This window comes from Babylonia areolata, chromosome 8 (assembly GCF_041734735.1).
Source record: "Babylonia areolata isolate BAREFJ2019XMU chromosome 8, ASM4173473v1, whole genome shotgun sequence".
In the NCBI taxonomy this organism is placed as follows: Eukaryota; Metazoa; Mollusca; class Gastropoda; order Neogastropoda; family Buccinidae; genus Babylonia; species Babylonia areolata.
Window position 1 is genome coordinate 15136258 of NC_134883.1, and position 19314 is coordinate 15155571.

General features: G+C 39.2%; 1 protein-coding gene across 3 annotated transcripts in view; it reads right to left on the minus strand.

Annotated features, from left to right (window-relative positions):
- LOC143284565 (DCC-interacting protein 13-alpha-like) overlaps window positions 1-19314 on the minus strand; it is a 47636-nt gene continuing 28322 nt past the window's right edge. Inside the window, exons 15-23 of one of the 3 annotated variants that reach the window (XM_076591356.1) lie at window positions 17730-17864; window positions 16532-16653; window positions 14805-14913; window positions 13080-13166; window positions 12364-12484; window positions 9605-9655; window positions 8781-8802; window positions 5073-5132; window positions 3574-3713 (exon numbers count right to left, since the gene is read on the minus strand). In XM_076591356.1, the coding sequence (XP_076447471.1) occupies window positions 5080-5132; window positions 8781-8802; window positions 9605-9655; window positions 12364-12484; window positions 13080-13166; window positions 14805-14913; window positions 16532-16653; window positions 17730-17864 (700 nt within the window). In that variant the 3' untranslated portion in view covers window positions 3574-3713; window positions 5073-5079. Of the gene's footprint in view, window positions 3714-5072; window positions 5133-8780; window positions 8803-9604; window positions 9656-12363; window positions 12485-13079; window positions 13167-14804; window positions 14914-16531; window positions 16654-17729; window positions 17865-19314 lie in introns of all 3 variants that reach the window. The other 2 variants (XM_076591354.1, XM_076591355.1) reach the window with 2 other exon arrangements.

Sequence of the window (19314 nt, forward strand, 5' to 3'; positions counted from 1 at the left end):
GGGGGGGGGATCCATAAAGAACCTTTGTTGAGCTGTTCAGTAATTAACATATTTCTGATTGCCTATTTTCATACAGTTAACAGCCTTTCACTTCCCTCCAACACCACATCAACCACCTCCACTGCTCTAAGAAAAATAGTAAAAGAAATAAATAATTTTTTTTTAAAGTACTACTACCAAAAAAAAAAAAAAAAAAAAAAAAAACCCCACACCAAAAAAACAAAACAACAAACAAGAACAAATTTAGCCCCATTAAAAATAGAATTGCTGAGTAAGACAACATTAACACTTGAAAATTTTTATCACCCAAAGCCTTTTTTTATCTTCTTTTACATGAAAAAAATCCCCCCAAACCCCCCCAAAAAAACACACACACCCAATACAACACCACCAAACAAATTAAAACGGCAATTTAGCAAGGAACACAGCAATGTTGATGGAAAAAAATCTTTTTTGCCATTTTGTTTCCCTTGGCTCAGATGCGAATCTTTGAACATTCACAACCCGAATCTCAACAATAAAACATTAACGTGTTCCTGAATACAACACACAGCAAAGCACCTCCCCATGGCAAGGGCAGCTACTAAGATTTAAATTCTCTTCTGTACATTATTCTCTCAACACCCTGATTTACATACAGATCAGAAAAAACATTTTCCTGGCATCTTTTCCAATAAATATGCACTGAATATCATCTTGCAAGAATATTTTGTATGGAATTTACAGTAACAACAATGATCACAGTCCAAAAGACATAGGTCATGGTTATGATAAGCAAAGCAAATAATACGCATTTACAAGATATGAAAATAAACAAGAACAAAATTTTTGTTGTTGTTGTTGTTGTTCATTTTTGTAGGTTACACTTGGTTCCTTTCCACCTTCATTTTTCTATTTTCTTTCTGTTTCAATTTGATCCGTGTCTCTGAATCAAGGAAATTATTACATCAGATTATGTCAGAATTGCTCAAATTAAGCTACCTCTCCCTGGTTATCAGCCACTGAAAATCCACTTTGTGATTTGCTGATTTTTTTTTCTCTCTCTCTCACTTTTGAATTGAGCATATAAACAGCAGAGCCTGTTAGAAACTCTTTTTTTTTTGTTGGTTTTACACTAAAAGGTATTTGCAAACTATTTTTGTGTATAGTTTTGTGCTTTGTTAACATGTACTATGAAATGTGAGTGTTGATGTCTTGTGTGAATGCCAAGTTAATTCTGCGTGCACACAGTACACAAAATTATTCACATAATTGTTGTGTTTCTATAAAATACACGTAATAATCAAATCTAAAAATAAATCTGGATCTGTGTACCATTCAAGTATCAAAAGGACTGTTGTTATCTTTTTCAAAAATAATATGTACAACTTCTAGAGATGGGGAAAACAATGCAACAAGACAAAAGACCTCTCACACAGCTGTCTTTGTCACACTTGTGCTTTATAACCAGATGCAGTAACAACGTTCCTACGTCACAGGTTAGCGTTATTCCAGCAATTTTTAAGACAGGATTTAAGATTCACCAAATGAATGGGAAGAAAATTTCTTGGGAATATTGAATTATCTGTTCTCTTCTTATTCATCTTGTCTTCTTCTGCCTTCCACAATGCTCTCCATTCCCAAGCTTTTTAATATTGTGTGATGTTTCTCGTATGTCAAAGTATGTTTGGAGCAAGAAAACACGTCTCTGGTATATATATCAGAGTTACTTGTTGCACCCAGCATTCAGTTTGGTCTCCAGTACAAAGAATCTGAGGCCTCTTTATCCAAGTCTGATGCCATACACTTTCAAAATGAAAAGAAACCGTTCATCAACTGCAAGTACCAAATTTTTTTTTCATGTCTTTTGGCATTGCTAATTTGTTTTACTCTCATATCCTTTCATGGACGGTCTGATTTGTGTATGGAAATCATGTTTCTTACCAAGACGACAAGCATGGCTTTCTTAAAATATCTGATCAAAAACTACCTGAATGAGAATAATAATCAAAACGGTGGTCACACACACACACACACAGACACGCACACACCCACAAAATTACCTACATGTGAACAGAAAAAATTACCAACTCTTCAAGACATCCAGTATACATAGAGAGAAAACAGCAGAGATAGAATATTCATTATTTGCAGCCATGAAAAGCACTTCTTCTTTAATGAGCATAATATGAACAGTAAAATAGTCAGAACAGGTGGCTACAATTAACGGGCAAAATTCTGTCTGCAGCTTTGGAAAAAAACACATCAAATTAGGAATCTCTCCATCAACACTCCTAGTCATTTTATCAGAGATTACAGTGTAATTCACTGCCCATTCCGGGAACTGAACCCCAGACCTCCTGCTTCCCAGGCACATGATCTGCCACTGCTTTCTTACAGACAGCATACCAGACTCCCAAGTCCCCGTCATATTTTGGTACTGCCCTAACTGGTGCAGCACAGTAACTGACATGGCGCCCAATAATAAAAAAAAAACCCTGACAATACAGTAAAGGGCAACAAGAGACTCATTCAGCAAGACCTACAGTTTTTAAAGGCCTGTGAAACAAGGTGAAGGAATAGTCAAATCATCCGATTCAACATGCGTCAAAGTCACAAAAAACAAATCAACAGAATTCCAAACCAAACCAACAAAAAATTATGAAACAATGTTAACAATATCAAAAACAAAGCCAACAAGAACAAACCAAACCAGACCATGACATTAGTCCCCAGATTTATGCTGATGACAAATACTACAATGTCTTTGCCATTCAGGCAAACCGATGAGCGCACACACACAGACACACACATAAAAGCATATCCCCAATAGTTCTTTCAAATATTTACACAACACATCAATGCTAGCAACACCTAAATTTAATCATTCGTTTTTCAAAACACTTGATAACAAAAATGCTCCTGGACAATGTTTGCTCAGAGATTGTTTAATTTATCAAAACCTTCTAGCCTTTGCAAATCAAAGCCCTTCTTTACCTTCCCTAAACCATCACTCAGGCCAAAATAAAAAGCACCAGATACATTTTCGAAAGAAAAAAACATCTACTATACACACAACAACAACAAACCAAAATGTCAAAAAGTGCAAGTATCCAACAATTAACTGACAAAAGATACCGGCCTCTCAAAAAGTAACAATCTCACAAAGTGTGTAACGCAACTGAAAACAAACTTAACAAAACAACAAAACACACACCATCAGACAAACCTCCTTTCAGAGACCACGGAACGATGCAGCTGAATACAGAAAAGTCAAACTGTAGACAACTTTCATCAGAAACCAACCGTCCCACAAGTAACACGACTGAAAACAAGTATAAATAACAAAAACAACAAAACACACGCCAGCAGACGAACCTCCTTTCAGAGACCACGCAACAATGCCGCTGACAACGGACAGGTCAAAACCGTTAACAGCACACGACTCAACAGCGGTTATCAACCAACACCACCACAAAAACAAACCCTTCACCGACCAACACACAGATCTGTCCCATCACAGAAACGTCTCAGGCTTCAGATTCACTGTCGGGGCCGTCTGCCTCAGTGGTGGCCACCTTTCTAACGGGGGAGGTGGGGGAGACGGGGGAGGCGAGGTCAGAGTCGGAAGCACTCAGCAGCAGGAAGCGGCCATCGGGGCTGATGGGAAGGTCATCTGCCGCCAGGTTCTCCTCATCGTCTTCCAGCTGGTTGATGCTGTCCAGCAATGCTGTCTGCAACAGCAACCATGGTGTCAGTACGGGTTGGATTAAAAAAACACATGATCAAAAAAACAACTACAGTGAATTGTGTCAAATATGGTTCATCCTATTCATCAAACAAATTCTGAACAGGATGTCTACAGTAAAAAAAAACAAAAACAAAACAAACAAAAAACCCCACCAAAAACAAGCATTGTCAATCTTTTTTTTTTTTTAAGGTGGCACTGCAGTTCAATTATTAAAACAAAACAAAACAAAAACTACGATAGTTTGTCAATATTGATTGGGGGGGTGGGGGGGGAGGCGAAATGTAAATTATAAATGGTTCACCATTTTCAACAAGCAGTTCTGAGCAGGAGTACTTAAAAAAAACCCAAAAAACCCCAAAAATTAACCACAACAAAAAACAAAAAAAACTACCACCGTCATGTCACTCTAAAACAGAAAAGAAATTTAAATGATGACTTGAAGCAAATAAATTGTTCACCATATTCAGCAAACAAACCCTAACCAGACTGAAAAACAACAACAACACACAGTACAGATTTGATTAAAAAATTTTTTGATTGTGCGTGCGTATGCGTATTCATACACAATTCTAGGTCTCTAATATATGGACAATTAATTTGTGTTTCTTTAATGTCTGATCTGAGCTTACAGATGCCTGGGTTACTTGCTGCTCTGTTGAGAGTTGCTTTCTGCCTCTCTCTCCTCATGTGTGAGAACATGCGTGTGCATGTGGGCAGGTGCGTGCATGCATGTGTGCATGTGGAATCATGAATCATCATTCCATGCAAGATGAATGCAGTGAGAACATTTTCAAAAATTAAGGAATTAAAAAGTACTATTGTGAATTTACAGACGTTTCAAACTAGTCAACAACCCCACCCCACACCCTCTTGAGACATATTACCTAAATGAAGAGTGAATAAAATCCATTTCAAAAGCTCCAAAGAATGAAAAACTAAAAAGAATAAGTAAACTAATCTATGAGGTATTATCACAAGATACTTAACGTCAGATACACTGATCACATTACCAATGTCACCAAACCATCAAGCAGCACATTGGACCTCATGAAAATCTGCTGACATCAGTCAAGAAGAGAAAGCTACGCTAGCATGGCCTCATAACACGGTCCAATGGCCTCACTAAAGCAATCCTCAAAGGAACTGTTGAGGAAGGGCGATGCAGAGGAAGACACCACTGCAGACTCGACAGGAAAACCATTTTTGTGACCCAGCTTTTGACGCATGACCGACAGACCTCGAGTCTGGTGAGCGGTTCTTCTGTGGGGGTGCCCCAATCACTCTTCACAGAGCTGAGGGAGAAGGAGAAGAAGAAGAAGAAGAAGGAGAAGAAAATACTCACTTTGTCTTTAAGAACTGGTACTGGTTTCGGTCTCTGGGGAGTCAGACCCTTCTTGCGGTCCTGTGCAAACATTTCATAAATTCAATCACAGAGAAATTTACGTGTGTGGCTGTTTACAATGACACAGGTTGTGCTTTAGGACACACACACACACACACACACACACACATATATATATATATATATATATATGGGTACATACACATGTGTTTTGTGTATGTGCATGCGTGCGTGAGCGTGTGTGTGTGTACATGTGTGCATGCATGCATTACCCATCACAGAGTTAGGCCACTATCAATAAACAGAGTGAACAATCATGGCAACCAACGAGGTATTGTGTGTCTACTGAACATGTCTGTTTAAATGAAATGAATAATCTGCATAACTGGATTAAACCAAATCTTGTTAAGATCTACATCGAGTGAAGTGACACTGCCTGACTGGGACATATTGTGAACAAACTCTTCATCCTCCCCAAACGCCAACAAGCAAAGAAGCACAGGAGTATTGCTGACATTGTCTTTTCAATGCCTGTGGCATGCATTTCTTCTTCCAACCCTCTACCCCACACCTCCTCCCTCATCCACACACACGATTTACACCGGAATGTTGCTGGTATTGTACACACACACACACACACACACTCTCTCTCTCTCTTATATGCACACATCTATGCACACTGCGTATGTGTACATTTTGCATATGTGTAAACTGCAAGTACAGATGTGCATGCACACGCACACACACATGAGCATGCACACACGAACACACACACACTCTCTCTCTCAATACAGCATTTGTCATCTGAGAGCAGTTAGCAAATTCATCCTTCGTTTTCTCATGTCTCACTTTAAACCTGTTGACATATTTAACACCTGACTGTATTGAACTGCACACATGTAAATCATAAACTTTTCTATGCTTGAGATTTCCTCCATTTGCATTCACACACAGCAAATAGTCATTCGTGATTAATTACATGTATGTCTTAATCTCTGTCTATATTATATTCCTCAGTCACATCAAGTTCTTCAACTTATGCGAAACATTTCCTAATGATTAAATTCAACATCAAACACAAGATAGTTGCAAGCAATTTCATAACACACATGCACCTACAAACATCTATGTTTTGATACAAGACATCACAACATAAAGAACTGTGGAATACTCACATATCATACACACAACATTATTCAACATACAGAATATTCAGCTGATCTCTACACATGAAAACTGCTGAGATTATATCAACTTTCACTGACCTGTCCAAAACTAGATTCCTACCATTTCTGTATCATAAAAAAACCTTATATTCATGGCCCATGATTATGATGTTCAAATTCATTTTAGTACCCAACACAAAAGCCTAATATTATGTTCTAATCACAACCTTTTGTTTAAAAAATATCCCTCAAACTGATCAGGAGATTTCTAGTTGGTCTGTACATTCTTTTGAGTCTGCTACACCACAGACTTGCACTTACATTCAGATGACAGACCAGAAGAAAAGAACAGAATAATGTCTATCTACGTCTGTAGTGAAGAATACCATAAACATTTATAAATGCAAAGCATTGATTCCAATATTCATGACAACCTTTCCACTTCAGACACCTGTATCGGAAGCAAGCAAACCCAGACAGGACAATTTCCTATCACGTTAACAACAAAACTGACATGTCACTTTTATTATCATAAACTCCTTATGGACAACAGCTCCTCTAATTTGAAGGACACATTTATATTTAACAAACACAACATCACAATGCTTTTCTTTAAAAAAAAAAAAAGAAGAAGAAAAAAAAGAATCAAAATGTAAACACCACCAAAGAAAAAATCACAAGCCTTTAACTCTAGTTAAACACCACCCAAAAAATGCTTGGTATATATGTATTAAAGAAAAAATACAAAGTGTAGGACAAAAACAAGGTAAGTTTTAGTCATGCCTGTGTTATCAACACCATTCCATTTCAAAACGTGATGTCCAGAAATCCAGTCAGATTATATTTTAGTCTGTGGCTCCCATGTTAGTGTTCACTGGTCAGTTCAATTAGCACTAGATCTGATGAGTTCAATCTGTTCAACTCAACCACCTGTAATTACCTGCCCACAAAGCACACACCTTTTACCTGCAGTTGAGCCTAATCAATAATTGAAAAAAAAAGCAAAAGAAATGATACTAGAAATAAAACAAGAGAAATGAAAATAGATAATCCAGCCACTTGCTTTTAAAACCAACACATGACATGACTGCATGCAATGATAGGATACGTCCAAAGTTAAAAATTACAAATGAAATTCTGTAAGATTATGCCATGAAAGATCCCATGCCTTCGAGTGATACGCATCCTTTGAGTAAATATGCATTAAATGTGCAACTTGATAACTGAGTATGTGGACGAGAGACACATCCATACCTGTGACTTGGTTGTTACAAACACAAAAATGAATAATATACACATGACCAAAGTACAACAAATTCACATGAATTAAATAAATTCAGATGCAAGTGTAACACTGTTTGCAGAACAATTCTGGTGTTAGCATGATTTCTGTACAATTGTTTTTGACCAAAAACAGATCCCATGCGATGATGTCAAGCTAGTTACACATATAAATATTCTTGTTAATGTGTTTACAAGGTGGGGGTGGCAGACACTGAAAACACAGTGAAACACTAACGACACTGAAGAGCCACTGAACAACATACATTCACACTAAAAAAAGATGGACATAAAAGCAGACATGGGCATACCATGACAAGTCAGTACTGTCACTTTTAATCACATGAAGGCGATGACGGTTAACTACTGGGAGAAAAGCTCAGCATTAACAAACTGAGGAGCGGTGTACAAAATGAAGACACGTGCAACATCTTACTTCCACACACACACACACAGTTTATCCACACACATCACAGCATGCATGTCAACATGCACACAAACATGCACATTTATAATCTCCCCCCCACCCCACCCTCACGACCCCTCATCCCCCCCCCCTCCCCCCTTGCTCTTGCAGTGGAGGTTGAGACCCCCTTGCTCTTCCAGTGGAGGTGGAGATGGGAACAGGGGAGGTTTTTATCTTTTCATTTTTTTTTTCATTAATTTGTTGTGGTTTTTTTTTTTTAATTTCTGAAAGGGTATGTTTTAACATAACAGTTTCATGAACAAACAGAAAAGATAAGAAGGGAGCTACAATTTTTTTAAAATCTAATACAGCAGGTGAAACGTCTTCAAGTATGTCCTGCTTTATCAAAATTAAGCCAAGCAAGATGTCATCATCTGCTATTATATTTCAAATTTCCTAAATGGTGAAAAAGGAAAAAGAAAAAGAAAAAAAAAATGCATGTGAAGCAAAGAATAAGAAAAAGAATATCATCCCAAAACACATGTAATAATTTTAAAGGAATCCCAAGACCGTTTGCTATCTTAATCCTTTTTTTGGTGTGTGTTTTTTGCGGTACTATTCATGGGCAATTCAGTGCAAGGGTCACAACTTCCATCTCACCCAGTCATGCAATAATTTTGAAAAAAAAAGGGAAATGTAAGACATCAGTGAATCGCATACAACTACAGGCTGCACACATAGGATGCATGACCATAGTGAAGGCAGGAACTGTATATCAAAGTAAGTAACAAAGTACAATAAAACAGAATAGCATACAGAAAAAAAAGACAAGCTGAAAAAAAAAAAAAAGCATACTCTGTGGCTCAAGCTGCTGGCGCTGGAAGAAAAGATAAACAACAAAAAAAGATGGTCGCAAAAACAAAACTGAAAATATCTTTTTCCTTGGAAATAAACTCACAAGTGGAAATAACTTACCCTTGATTGAACAAGTGAAAAATAAATGGTCACAAAAATAACTGATTTGAAATACTTCAGTCAAGCATTTTAAGTCTTAACACTGAGTAAACAATAATAAATGTGATGTGTTTAAACATACAGACATAACAAAAAGAGAGAAAAGCCTTCAGTTTAACTCCTTAACTGCTGAACGATGCTGAAATGAGATCAGTGCAGCATGAATGTTAAGGGCAATAACAGATTTTTGTGTACAATTCATCTTGCTGAACTTAATGCGATACCAAGAAGTGGAAGTCCAACTTAAGACTGACACATCCAGACATTTAAGCTCAGTTTTATCACTGAGAGATAACAGCCTTCAATGACAAGCATACTTGTCAACAGCAGTAAAGGGGTTAAAGAAGAAGAAGAAGAAGAAAAAAAAAAAGAGTCTAAAATGCACAAACTCAGGTAACCAACAACAAACCCTCCCTGAGAGTCTTGAGAAAAAAGGTGGAACACATCGATCAGATCTAAGAATATATTTGTGAAAACATACACAGCAAAACTATGTAACAGCAGAACTTGCAAACAAAATTTGAAATTATTTTTCACAGCATTAATAAGATACATTTTCAAAGATCAAATTCACTATGAAAAAAAACAACAACAAAACAAACAAACATGAACACATGACTATGAAGGCACTGAGATGTGAAAAGAAAGTACACAAACTAACTTACCATGATGGCTTGAAAGGCAACAGTGGTGGCTTGCTTTATTGCATGACAGATCTGTGAATAGGACAGGAGATTTTTTTTTTTCCCAACAACTCAAAATAACCATCACTGAAACACTCCAAAATATAAATCAACACAGGATCGATGCTTCCTGCTCTTGCTCCCTTTTCAACCTGCACATACTACTTGCTGGCCATGTAAATCCTTCCATATCTTAAAGAGCCTGACATATCTTAACTCTCTCCATACGAACGGCGAAAGAGACGACGTTAATAGCATTTCACCCCAATTACCATCATCAAAATATTGCAATCGGAAGGCTCTTATACTGAAGAGGTGAATGTTGACAAAGAATATCACAATTCTTACGACGGAAGCTAAAGGTTGGGTCATTCAGACACCCACTGGACATCCGAGGGGTCTGTGTAGAGGAGAAGAGAGGACTGGCCGTACTGAGTGAGTTAAAGCTTACAAATACAAGTGCAGAAATGGATCTATTTCTTCAGAATTAAACACACACACACACAAAACAACACACACATACTCCGCACAGACCTGTACCGAAGTCTGCACCAATGGGTGATGGTATATTGTGTGTAGTTAAAGACCTGTTTCATTCTATGACGGGCACAATAGCTGAGTGGTTAAAGCGTTGAACTTTCAATATGAGGGTCCCTGGTTCGAATCTTGTTAATGGCGCATGGTGGGTAAAGGGTGGAGATTTTTCAAATCTCCCAGGTCAACATATGTGCAGACCTGCTTGTGCCTGAACCCCCTTCGTGTGTATACGCAAGCAGAAGATCAAATACACACGTTAAAGATCCTGAAACCCGTGTCAGCATTCGGTGGGTTATGGAAACAAGAACATACCCAACATGCACACCCCCGAAAACAGAGCATGGCTGCCTACATGGCGGGGTAAAAATGGTCATACACGTAAAACCCCACTCGTGTACATACAAGTGAACGTGGGAGTTGCAGCCCACGAATGAAGAAGAATAATTCTGTTCTATATCTGACCTCACGAAGACCTGTCAAATGCCAAATCTTTAACCCTTTAACTGCTGAGCCTTGGTGAAATGAGATCAGTGTGCCATAGATTTGAAGGGCAATCACTACTTTTTGTGTTACCTTTAGCGGTGTGATTGATTTTTCTGAATAAAAGTGATGCATTATCAAGAGGGAGGAGTCGTAAACAAAATAATCCCTGGCATACATCTCTGTGTTATCTCACTGTTATAGTGGAGTGATGGCCTAGAGGTAACGCGTCCACCTAGGAAGCGAGAGAATCATGGTTCAGCCGCCGATATTTTCTCCCCCTCCACTAGACCTTGAGTGGTGGTCTGGACGCTAGTCATTAGGATGAGACGATAAACCGAGGTCCCGTGTGCAGCATGCACTTAGCGCACGTAAAAGAACCCACTGCAACAAAAGGGTTGTTCCTGGCAAAATTCTGTAGAAAAACCCACTTCGATTGGAAAAACAAATAAAACTGCATACAGGAAAAAAAAAGAAAAGAAAAAAAAAGGGTGGTACTGTAGTGTGGCGATGCGCTCTCCCTGGGGAGAGCAGCCCGAATTTCACACAGAAAAATCTGTTGTGATAAAAAGAAATACAAATACAAATCTCAGAGAGGTAACAGCCCATCACTGACAAGCATACTCATCAGCAACAGTTATGGGGTTAAAACAGAAGAGGAAAAGGTGCTGTGACGGTCTTGCTGAACAGCTTAGAACAAGCTTGAAGTGAGATGTTGCAAACAATCAGTCATGCAACTCTTCTTTCCATTACACTACCAACAACATCATGCTGGTGATTCTCTGGTGGCTGATGCATGTTGGGTATTTCTGTGTTTTTGTGTGGCATGGATTACAGTGTCTGGGGTGGGGTTCAGGCACTAGCAGGTCTGCACATAAGTTGACCTGGTAGATCGGAAAATTCTCCAACCTTCACCCACCCAGTGTGGAGAAACCAGATATCGAATTAGGAAATTTTGGCAAGAACCTAGCGCTCTGACGCTTTGGTCACTGAGCCCATTGACTGGACGCCTGACCACACAGACACCTCAGCACAGAACCTCCTCTCCCTCCACTTCAAATAGCAGTCCGTGTGCTAGCGGTTTGAAAGAAACGTCAAGCTAAGGGTTTCAGTTTATCAAACAACCACAGTTTTATGGAAGGGAACCTTCAGCAACAAATGACTTTACCTAAATTCTGCAGATGCTTTTTTGTTTTTTTAAAATAAGTAAACCAACATTTGAATGTGCGTACAAATCTGGAGTAGGACTGCATACTGAGAAGTGAAATTGAATGAGAGCTGCAAGAACCACACAAATATACAGCATCTGATGTGAAGAAAATACACCGATAGAATATAAAAAAACAAACAACTGTTTATGGCTTAGTTTTGTAACAGGTCTAAAATCAAATTACAACTACTTCATTCATAGCTTAAAAAAAAGCACATATTTCATAATTATTATCAATCTATTCTAAGTCTAGAAATTATACTATAATTGCTTTATTGATACAAATGATAGATTTAAAAAAAAAATCCATATCACTAACTAGTAATTTCATAATCACCCATCTATTTTCAATAACGATCTCAAAGAGCAAGTGACTTGAATTCATTTCAAAGCGTTGAAACCTGCTCAGTCAATTTCCATTCAAGACGACCTTATCCTTTTTACCGAAACTACACATCTGGTTTGTCAAGCAAATCAACAACTACACATTCAGCTGACATCAAACCTCACTCACATCTTCAGAAGTAGAATTCGTCTCAAAGACGTGGCAGGCAAAGGAGGGAGGAGGAGGACCACTTTCTGGTTTGGCAGCAGCAGGGTTGTTGGTTCGATTCCTTGTAATGAACCCTAACAACCTACAACATCAAACAGAATGGCACTAACTGTTGCACTTAATGTCGGAGTTCATTTGCTTTAGGAGAGTACCTTAATATCATTTTTCATAAAAACAACAACACTTTTTGTTATGGTTGTTAATGGTTATTTCTAGAGCATTTGACTTTTGAGCAGTATTCACTTTGAAAAGACATTAAAACGGTAAGTTAAAGTTTATTCTATTTGGATATATTATCATTACTAAAGGAAATTTCTGGATTGTGTACCTATCTAACTTTTGAGCAGTACACGCTTCGAAAAGACATCAAAATGGTAAGTTAAATTCTGTTTTTTTCTATTTAGATATATCATTATTAAAGGATATTTCTGGATTATGTACCTACTGAGCATGATGCATTTTACTGTGACATCAAGTAACATTTGTGTTCCATTTCATTTGATAAAGAAAGAGATTTTTCATTATCTTTTTCTCTTTTGGTTTTGTCAAGCTCATCCTATCACACAAAAAACCACATATACTCACTCACTCACACACACTCTTTTAACACCGACAACTGACAAAGAAGTGCAAGCAGTATGACAGGCTGAATCTACCCACCAGTCTGGGAGCATTACCTGTTGTTCTCCGGATGGGCCGCCCAGAACGACACGTCTTGCAAGGCAAACTCCACCCGCACAACGTTGCTGGACGGATCTATTAACCTGCACACCAAAAACACTTCCCATCACACCTGGTCTCCATTCTCTCACAGCGTCTGTGTGAAAACATGTCTGAGACAGACAACGCTGGACACCAGACTGTGTCCTTCAATCTTTTCTTGATGCTAGCCCAGCCATCTATGCATGATCACATATCAAGGCTGAAAAAATGTGAATAAATACAAACACCTGGAAAAGAAAACTAGGCCACAAGTTCATTCACTTTCATGCACATAATAATAATAATAATAATAAATATAATAATATGCAGGCTTATATAGCGCACTACCCCCATCTGAAATGGGGCTCACCATGCTTTACAATAAGATACACAATTTTAAGGCTAACTGACATATGTACAAAAAATAAAACAGAATAAAACTGAATAAAATAAAATAAATAAATAAACAGACATAGTCTCACATCACATTTGCTAAAATACATATTTCAGACTATCTCACATCATGCTGACTAAAATTTACATACTTAAAACTAAGTGACATAAAAACAAAAACAAAAAAAAAACACCCCCAAACAAACCTGAGACATACTTCTGACACTGACCACCACCCTGTGGATGTTTCGTCAGAGGATTAAAGAAACATAACTGGTGCATGATAAACAAAATCATACATAATAACAAGCGTACAAAACCAAAAATTGGCAACAAGCACCTCGCACGTCCAAGTGCAAAAAACGATACGACACAGGAAGAGTGCACAGTTTGATCATTGTTCAAGTTTTACATCAAAAAGTAATTTCTCTTTGGAGATAATAAAGTATTCTGTATTCTGTATGAACGAGCAAGATAGACAAACACGTCAAAACACTACAACTTTCTCAAAAGAACAGCCAGACTGAAAAAAAAAGAAGATAAAATCACAACTTTAACTGAATGACAAACAGGCAAACTGACTGACAGATATGCACACACACACCATCAGATAGACACACACACACACCATCAGACAAACAGGCAAACTGACTGACAGATATGCACACACACACCATCAGACAGACACACACACACACCATCAGACAAACAGGCAAACTGACTGACAGATATGCACACACACACCATCAGACAGACACACACACACACCATCAGACAAACAGGCAAACTGACTGACAGATATGCACACACACACCATCAGATAGACAGACACACACACCATCAGACAAACAGGCAAACTGACTGACAGATATGCACACACACACCATCAGACAGATAGACACACACACCATCAGACAAACAGGCAAACTGACTAACAGATATGCACACACACACCATCAAATAGACAGACAGACACACAATCAGACAAACAGGCAAACTGACTGACAGATATACACACACACCAACAGACAGACAAACACACACACCATCAGACAGACACATCAGCAGAAAGACTGATAGACACACACACACACACACACACACACACACACAAACACACACACACCAGCAGACAGACAGACACACACACCAGCAGAAAGACACACACACACATGCACACACCCATGCGCGCGCACACACACACAGACACACACACACACAGACACACACACACGCGCGCACACACACACTCACACACCAGCACACAGATGGAAAGACAGATCTAGTGAGGAGCAAGAGAGGCTCACCTGATGCCTTCGCTGGTGACGCTCATGACAGACTCCGTCATTTTGAAGACATTGTGGATGGCCCTGGCAGCCATGATCTGTCGAATGGTGGCATGCACCAACTGTTCACCTGGTCACAGCAAACGTCAGAGTCACATCACTCCATGGCCTAGTGCTAACGTGTCCGCACAGGAAGCCAGAGAATCTGATCAAACTGGTTTGAATCCCAGCACAGTTGCCAGTATTTTCTCCCCCTCCACTAGACCTTGAGTGGGGGTCTGGGCGCTAGTCATTCGCATGAGACAATAAACTGAGGTCCTGTGTGCAGGAAACACTTACAGCATGTTAAAGAACCCACAGCAACAAAAGGGTTGTCTGTAGAAAAATTCTGTAGAAAATCCACTTCTACAGGAAAAGAAATAAAATAGCAAGCAGAAGAAAAAAAACCCAAAAGGTTGGCGCTCTCAGTGTAGTGGTGTGCTCTCCCTGGAGAGAGCAGCCTCGAATTTCACATAGAGAAATTGTTTTGACAAAAAGAGCAATACAATACAATACAATACAATTGCACTCTTATCACGTATCTGTTCACAACACACAGCGTACTAACATCAGTTCATAACTTTACTAACACCTTACACTTAATGATTATTAAAATAGTTCCCCCCCCCCCAAGCCCCCACCCCCACCCCCACCTTTGTAGATTGGAACTCTCATGTCAGTTCAACCTTCGGAGTGGACTTTAACATGTATAACCATATTTAACCTGCCAAGCAGGCAACCATATTCCACTGTTGGGTGGGGGTAGGGGGTATTACTTTACTGATAAAGGGAGAAGACAGTCAGAAATGAGCACAACTGAAAAAAAGTCAGGAAAGCAAGCACATCAGAGAGACAATAAACTGCAAAAATATGTGTCTGTATGTGACAGTGTGGGCAAAGGAGAGAGTGAGTGAGTGAGAGCGCAAGTATGTTTAGGAGACAGAGACAGAGACGGTGGGAGAGGGAGAGAGAGAGAGATAGAGAGAGAATGAGACAGAGCTTGTTTGCCAAATTTCTTCTTCTTCGTTCATGGGCTGCAACTCCCACATTCATTTGTATGTACATGAGTGGGGTTTTACGTGTATGACCGTTTTTACCCTGCCATGTAGGCAGCCATTCACTGTTTTCGGAGGTGTGCATGCTGGGCACGTTCTTGTTTCCATAACCCACCGAACGATGACATGGATTACACGATCTTTAACGTGCGCATTTGATCTTCTGATTGTGTATACACACGAAGGGGGTTCAGGCACTAGCAGGTCTGCACATATGTTGACCTGGGAGGTCAGAAAAATCTTCACCCTTTACCCACCAGGTGCCATTACCAAGATTTGAACCCGGGACCCTCAGATTGAACGTCCAACACTTTAACCACTCCGCTACTGCGCGCCTGTCGAATGCCAAACCAACCTTGTGTCCATCAGAGTGGGCTTCTTGCTGTCATCATAAACATTCATCACACATGTACTAGAACGCTACACACTTTTCTAATGAACACATACACCATATGGTACCAAAAATTACTGACCATATCTAAGCTTAATGCCATAACATGTGAAATTCCCCTCTGCCCCCCCCCCCCCCCCCTCCCCCCTCCTGCCCCCACCAACACCCCTCCCTCCATATGGCCACTAAAAACAGCAGTGCCAATATCAACTGACTGTAACTAACCCTCCAACCAGCCCTGTCAATGACCGTATACCACCCACCTCTGTCCTTTTTCACCTCCATGGATCCAAGGAAACGCACAGTGAACTTCTCAGAGAAAGCAGCATTGTCAAAAGCAGTATCCACCAAGTCTGTCCCCGACTTGTCAAAGGGGTTGATGCGTCTGGTCAAACACACACACACACAAACACACACACACAAAAGAAACATCACCGATTAGTTCTACTGCACCTGGGATATTGTGTCAAAGACATGAACCTTGCACTACGTAAGTACACAGCTCACCATAATAGCTTTGATAACAAGTACTCTTTATTTCTTCTTTTTTTTTTATAGCTACTTTTAATTAGTGAGCAGACAGGAAAGAAGAGGGGAGGGAAGACAGGTAGCCACATGCACACATCTGAAGCAATGCTGGTCAGTGCAACACACATGCTTGGAATTCACAGCTTTTTTGTCAACGTGTAATATGCTACTCTAATTCCATGCACTGCTCCAACTGCTTCTTCATACAGTACTTTCTGTTTTATGTGTGATGCCTTTTGATGCTAAACAATGACAATTCACCAAGCTACAGAAGGATAAGAAATGTAAATGAAGAATCTTAAATCAACTAACAATCAAAATTAACATGTCGAATAGATTTTTAAGTTCAAGGATATTATTAATATAACACTTTTTTTTCCCAATGCATAAGAAAGTTAACGAATGGCAACTTGGTAAGTTATCTACGTCCATCACCAATACAAGAAGACAACGGTATAAAGACAGTCACAAACAAGTCATCAATCTTTACAACAATCACAACCTATCGTCAGACAAACATTGATTTGTACTGAAAATTTACACCAATGTTAATCAGTTACCAAACAAACAAATTCCTTTTTGTTTTCAAACATTAGAAGTGTTATAACAAGAAAAGCAACAGGTGACTCAACAACTAAACAAAAAAGAAAACAAGACAACTCTCAAAACAAAACTACCTGTATCTGTGCACACAAGTCCTAAAAAAAAAAAAAAAAAAAAAAGGGAAAGTTTAAACAAATAATTAAAATAAAAGCGACAACAAACACCACCATCCATTAAATGCTAACTTATAACAACACAAAAGACAATGCCAGGGAAAAAATATTAAACGCTAATAACTCATAACACAAAAGACAATGCCAGGAAAAAAAAAAAAAAAAAAGGTTGATGTAGGTTATACACAGAGAAAAGAGGATGATGTAGGTTACTGACTTGGGCGGAGTGGTGAGGGGGGTGAGAGCCGGGCCCCCTTCAGAGGGCGATACCATATCAAACTGGATGGGGGTGTCCAGGTTCAGCCCCTCCACAGGGGTGGTGGTGGTGGAGGGGATGACGGACCCACTCTCCCTACACAGGCCACAACAGACAGAAACACAAACTGAAAGATAAAAAAAACGACGACGACAACAACAACAACTTGCAAACTGCAACTGCCCCACTCGATCTGCTGGCCATGATGAGTGTGTGGAAAAAAAGAAAAATCATAAAATCACAAAAGCGCATTCAAGTCAGACAAAAAATAAACAACTGCATTCACTAACATCAAGGTTTTTGCTAGTCAGTCTACTACTGTTGTGTGTGCATTTAAGCTGCAGATGAACATGAAAGGTGTGTTGGTGTATGATTGTATGCAAGTCAGTATGTGTATTGACTGATCATTAATCTAACGTCTGTTCACTAAAGTGATTTTAGACAGTGTTTGTGTGTGTGTGTGTGTGTGTGTGTATGTGCGTGTGTGTGCACGCACGCATGCATGCGTGCATGCATGTATGTGTGTGCATGTATGTGTGTGTTTGTGTGAATGCCTTTTTAAAGAATGAGAAAAAATGCAGACAAGAACACAAACAGAGAGAGAATCAGCTATAGAGAAATGATCTTAATCTGCTGGACAAGCTTTTTCTGGTACAGTCCCTTCTTTTCTACTTCCAAAAACAATCAGAAAGTGCTCTTGTCTTGTCAATATACTGTTTGCAATGTTCTGAAACTTAAAAAAAAAAAAAGAAAAAAAAAAAGAAAAAGAAAAAAAACTCTCATAATGCAGTAAAACTAGCACGGAAAACACTTCAGCCTGTGTCACTAGCAGCGTGAGAGAAGAGGGGGGGAGAAAGTGATCACCAGAAGTTCACACACCTGGCTCTAAGATCATGCACCTAACATCATCAGCCAGACAGGCACAACCATCACACAGACACCATGTCCCAAAACAAACAGCAAGCAGGCTAGCATTCTCAGCTGAACATGCTACTGCCTATATTCATTATCTTTTGTTGTTGTTGTTTTTTGTTTGTTTTCAGTCTCCTTTTTTTTCTTTTGTTGTTGTTGATGATGATTTTAATTCTTTAAAAAAAAAATTATTATTTGCCAAATGTAGGAATTTGCCCTACAGCTTGCCAATGCCTTAACTCACTCAGTACAGCCAGTCCTCTCTTCTCCTCTCTACACAGACCCCTCAGATGTCCAGTGGATGTCTGAATGACCCAACCTTTAGCTTCCGTCGTCAGAAATGTGGTATTCTTTGTCAACATTCACCTCTTCAGTATAAGAGCCTTCCGCTTGCAATATTTTGATGATGGTAATTGAGGTGAAACGCTGTTAATGTTGTCTCTTTCGCCGTTCGTATGGAGAGAGTTAAACTGTCACTGTTTTCCTTTGGCCTGTCCTGTGCACTGTATTTATGTGTTAGTCATCCATTAGCCCTTTTCCTTTGGCCTGTCCTGTGCACTGTATTTATGTGTTAGTCATCCATTAGCCCTTTTCCTTTGGCCTGTCCTGTGCACTGTATTTATGTGGAAGTCAT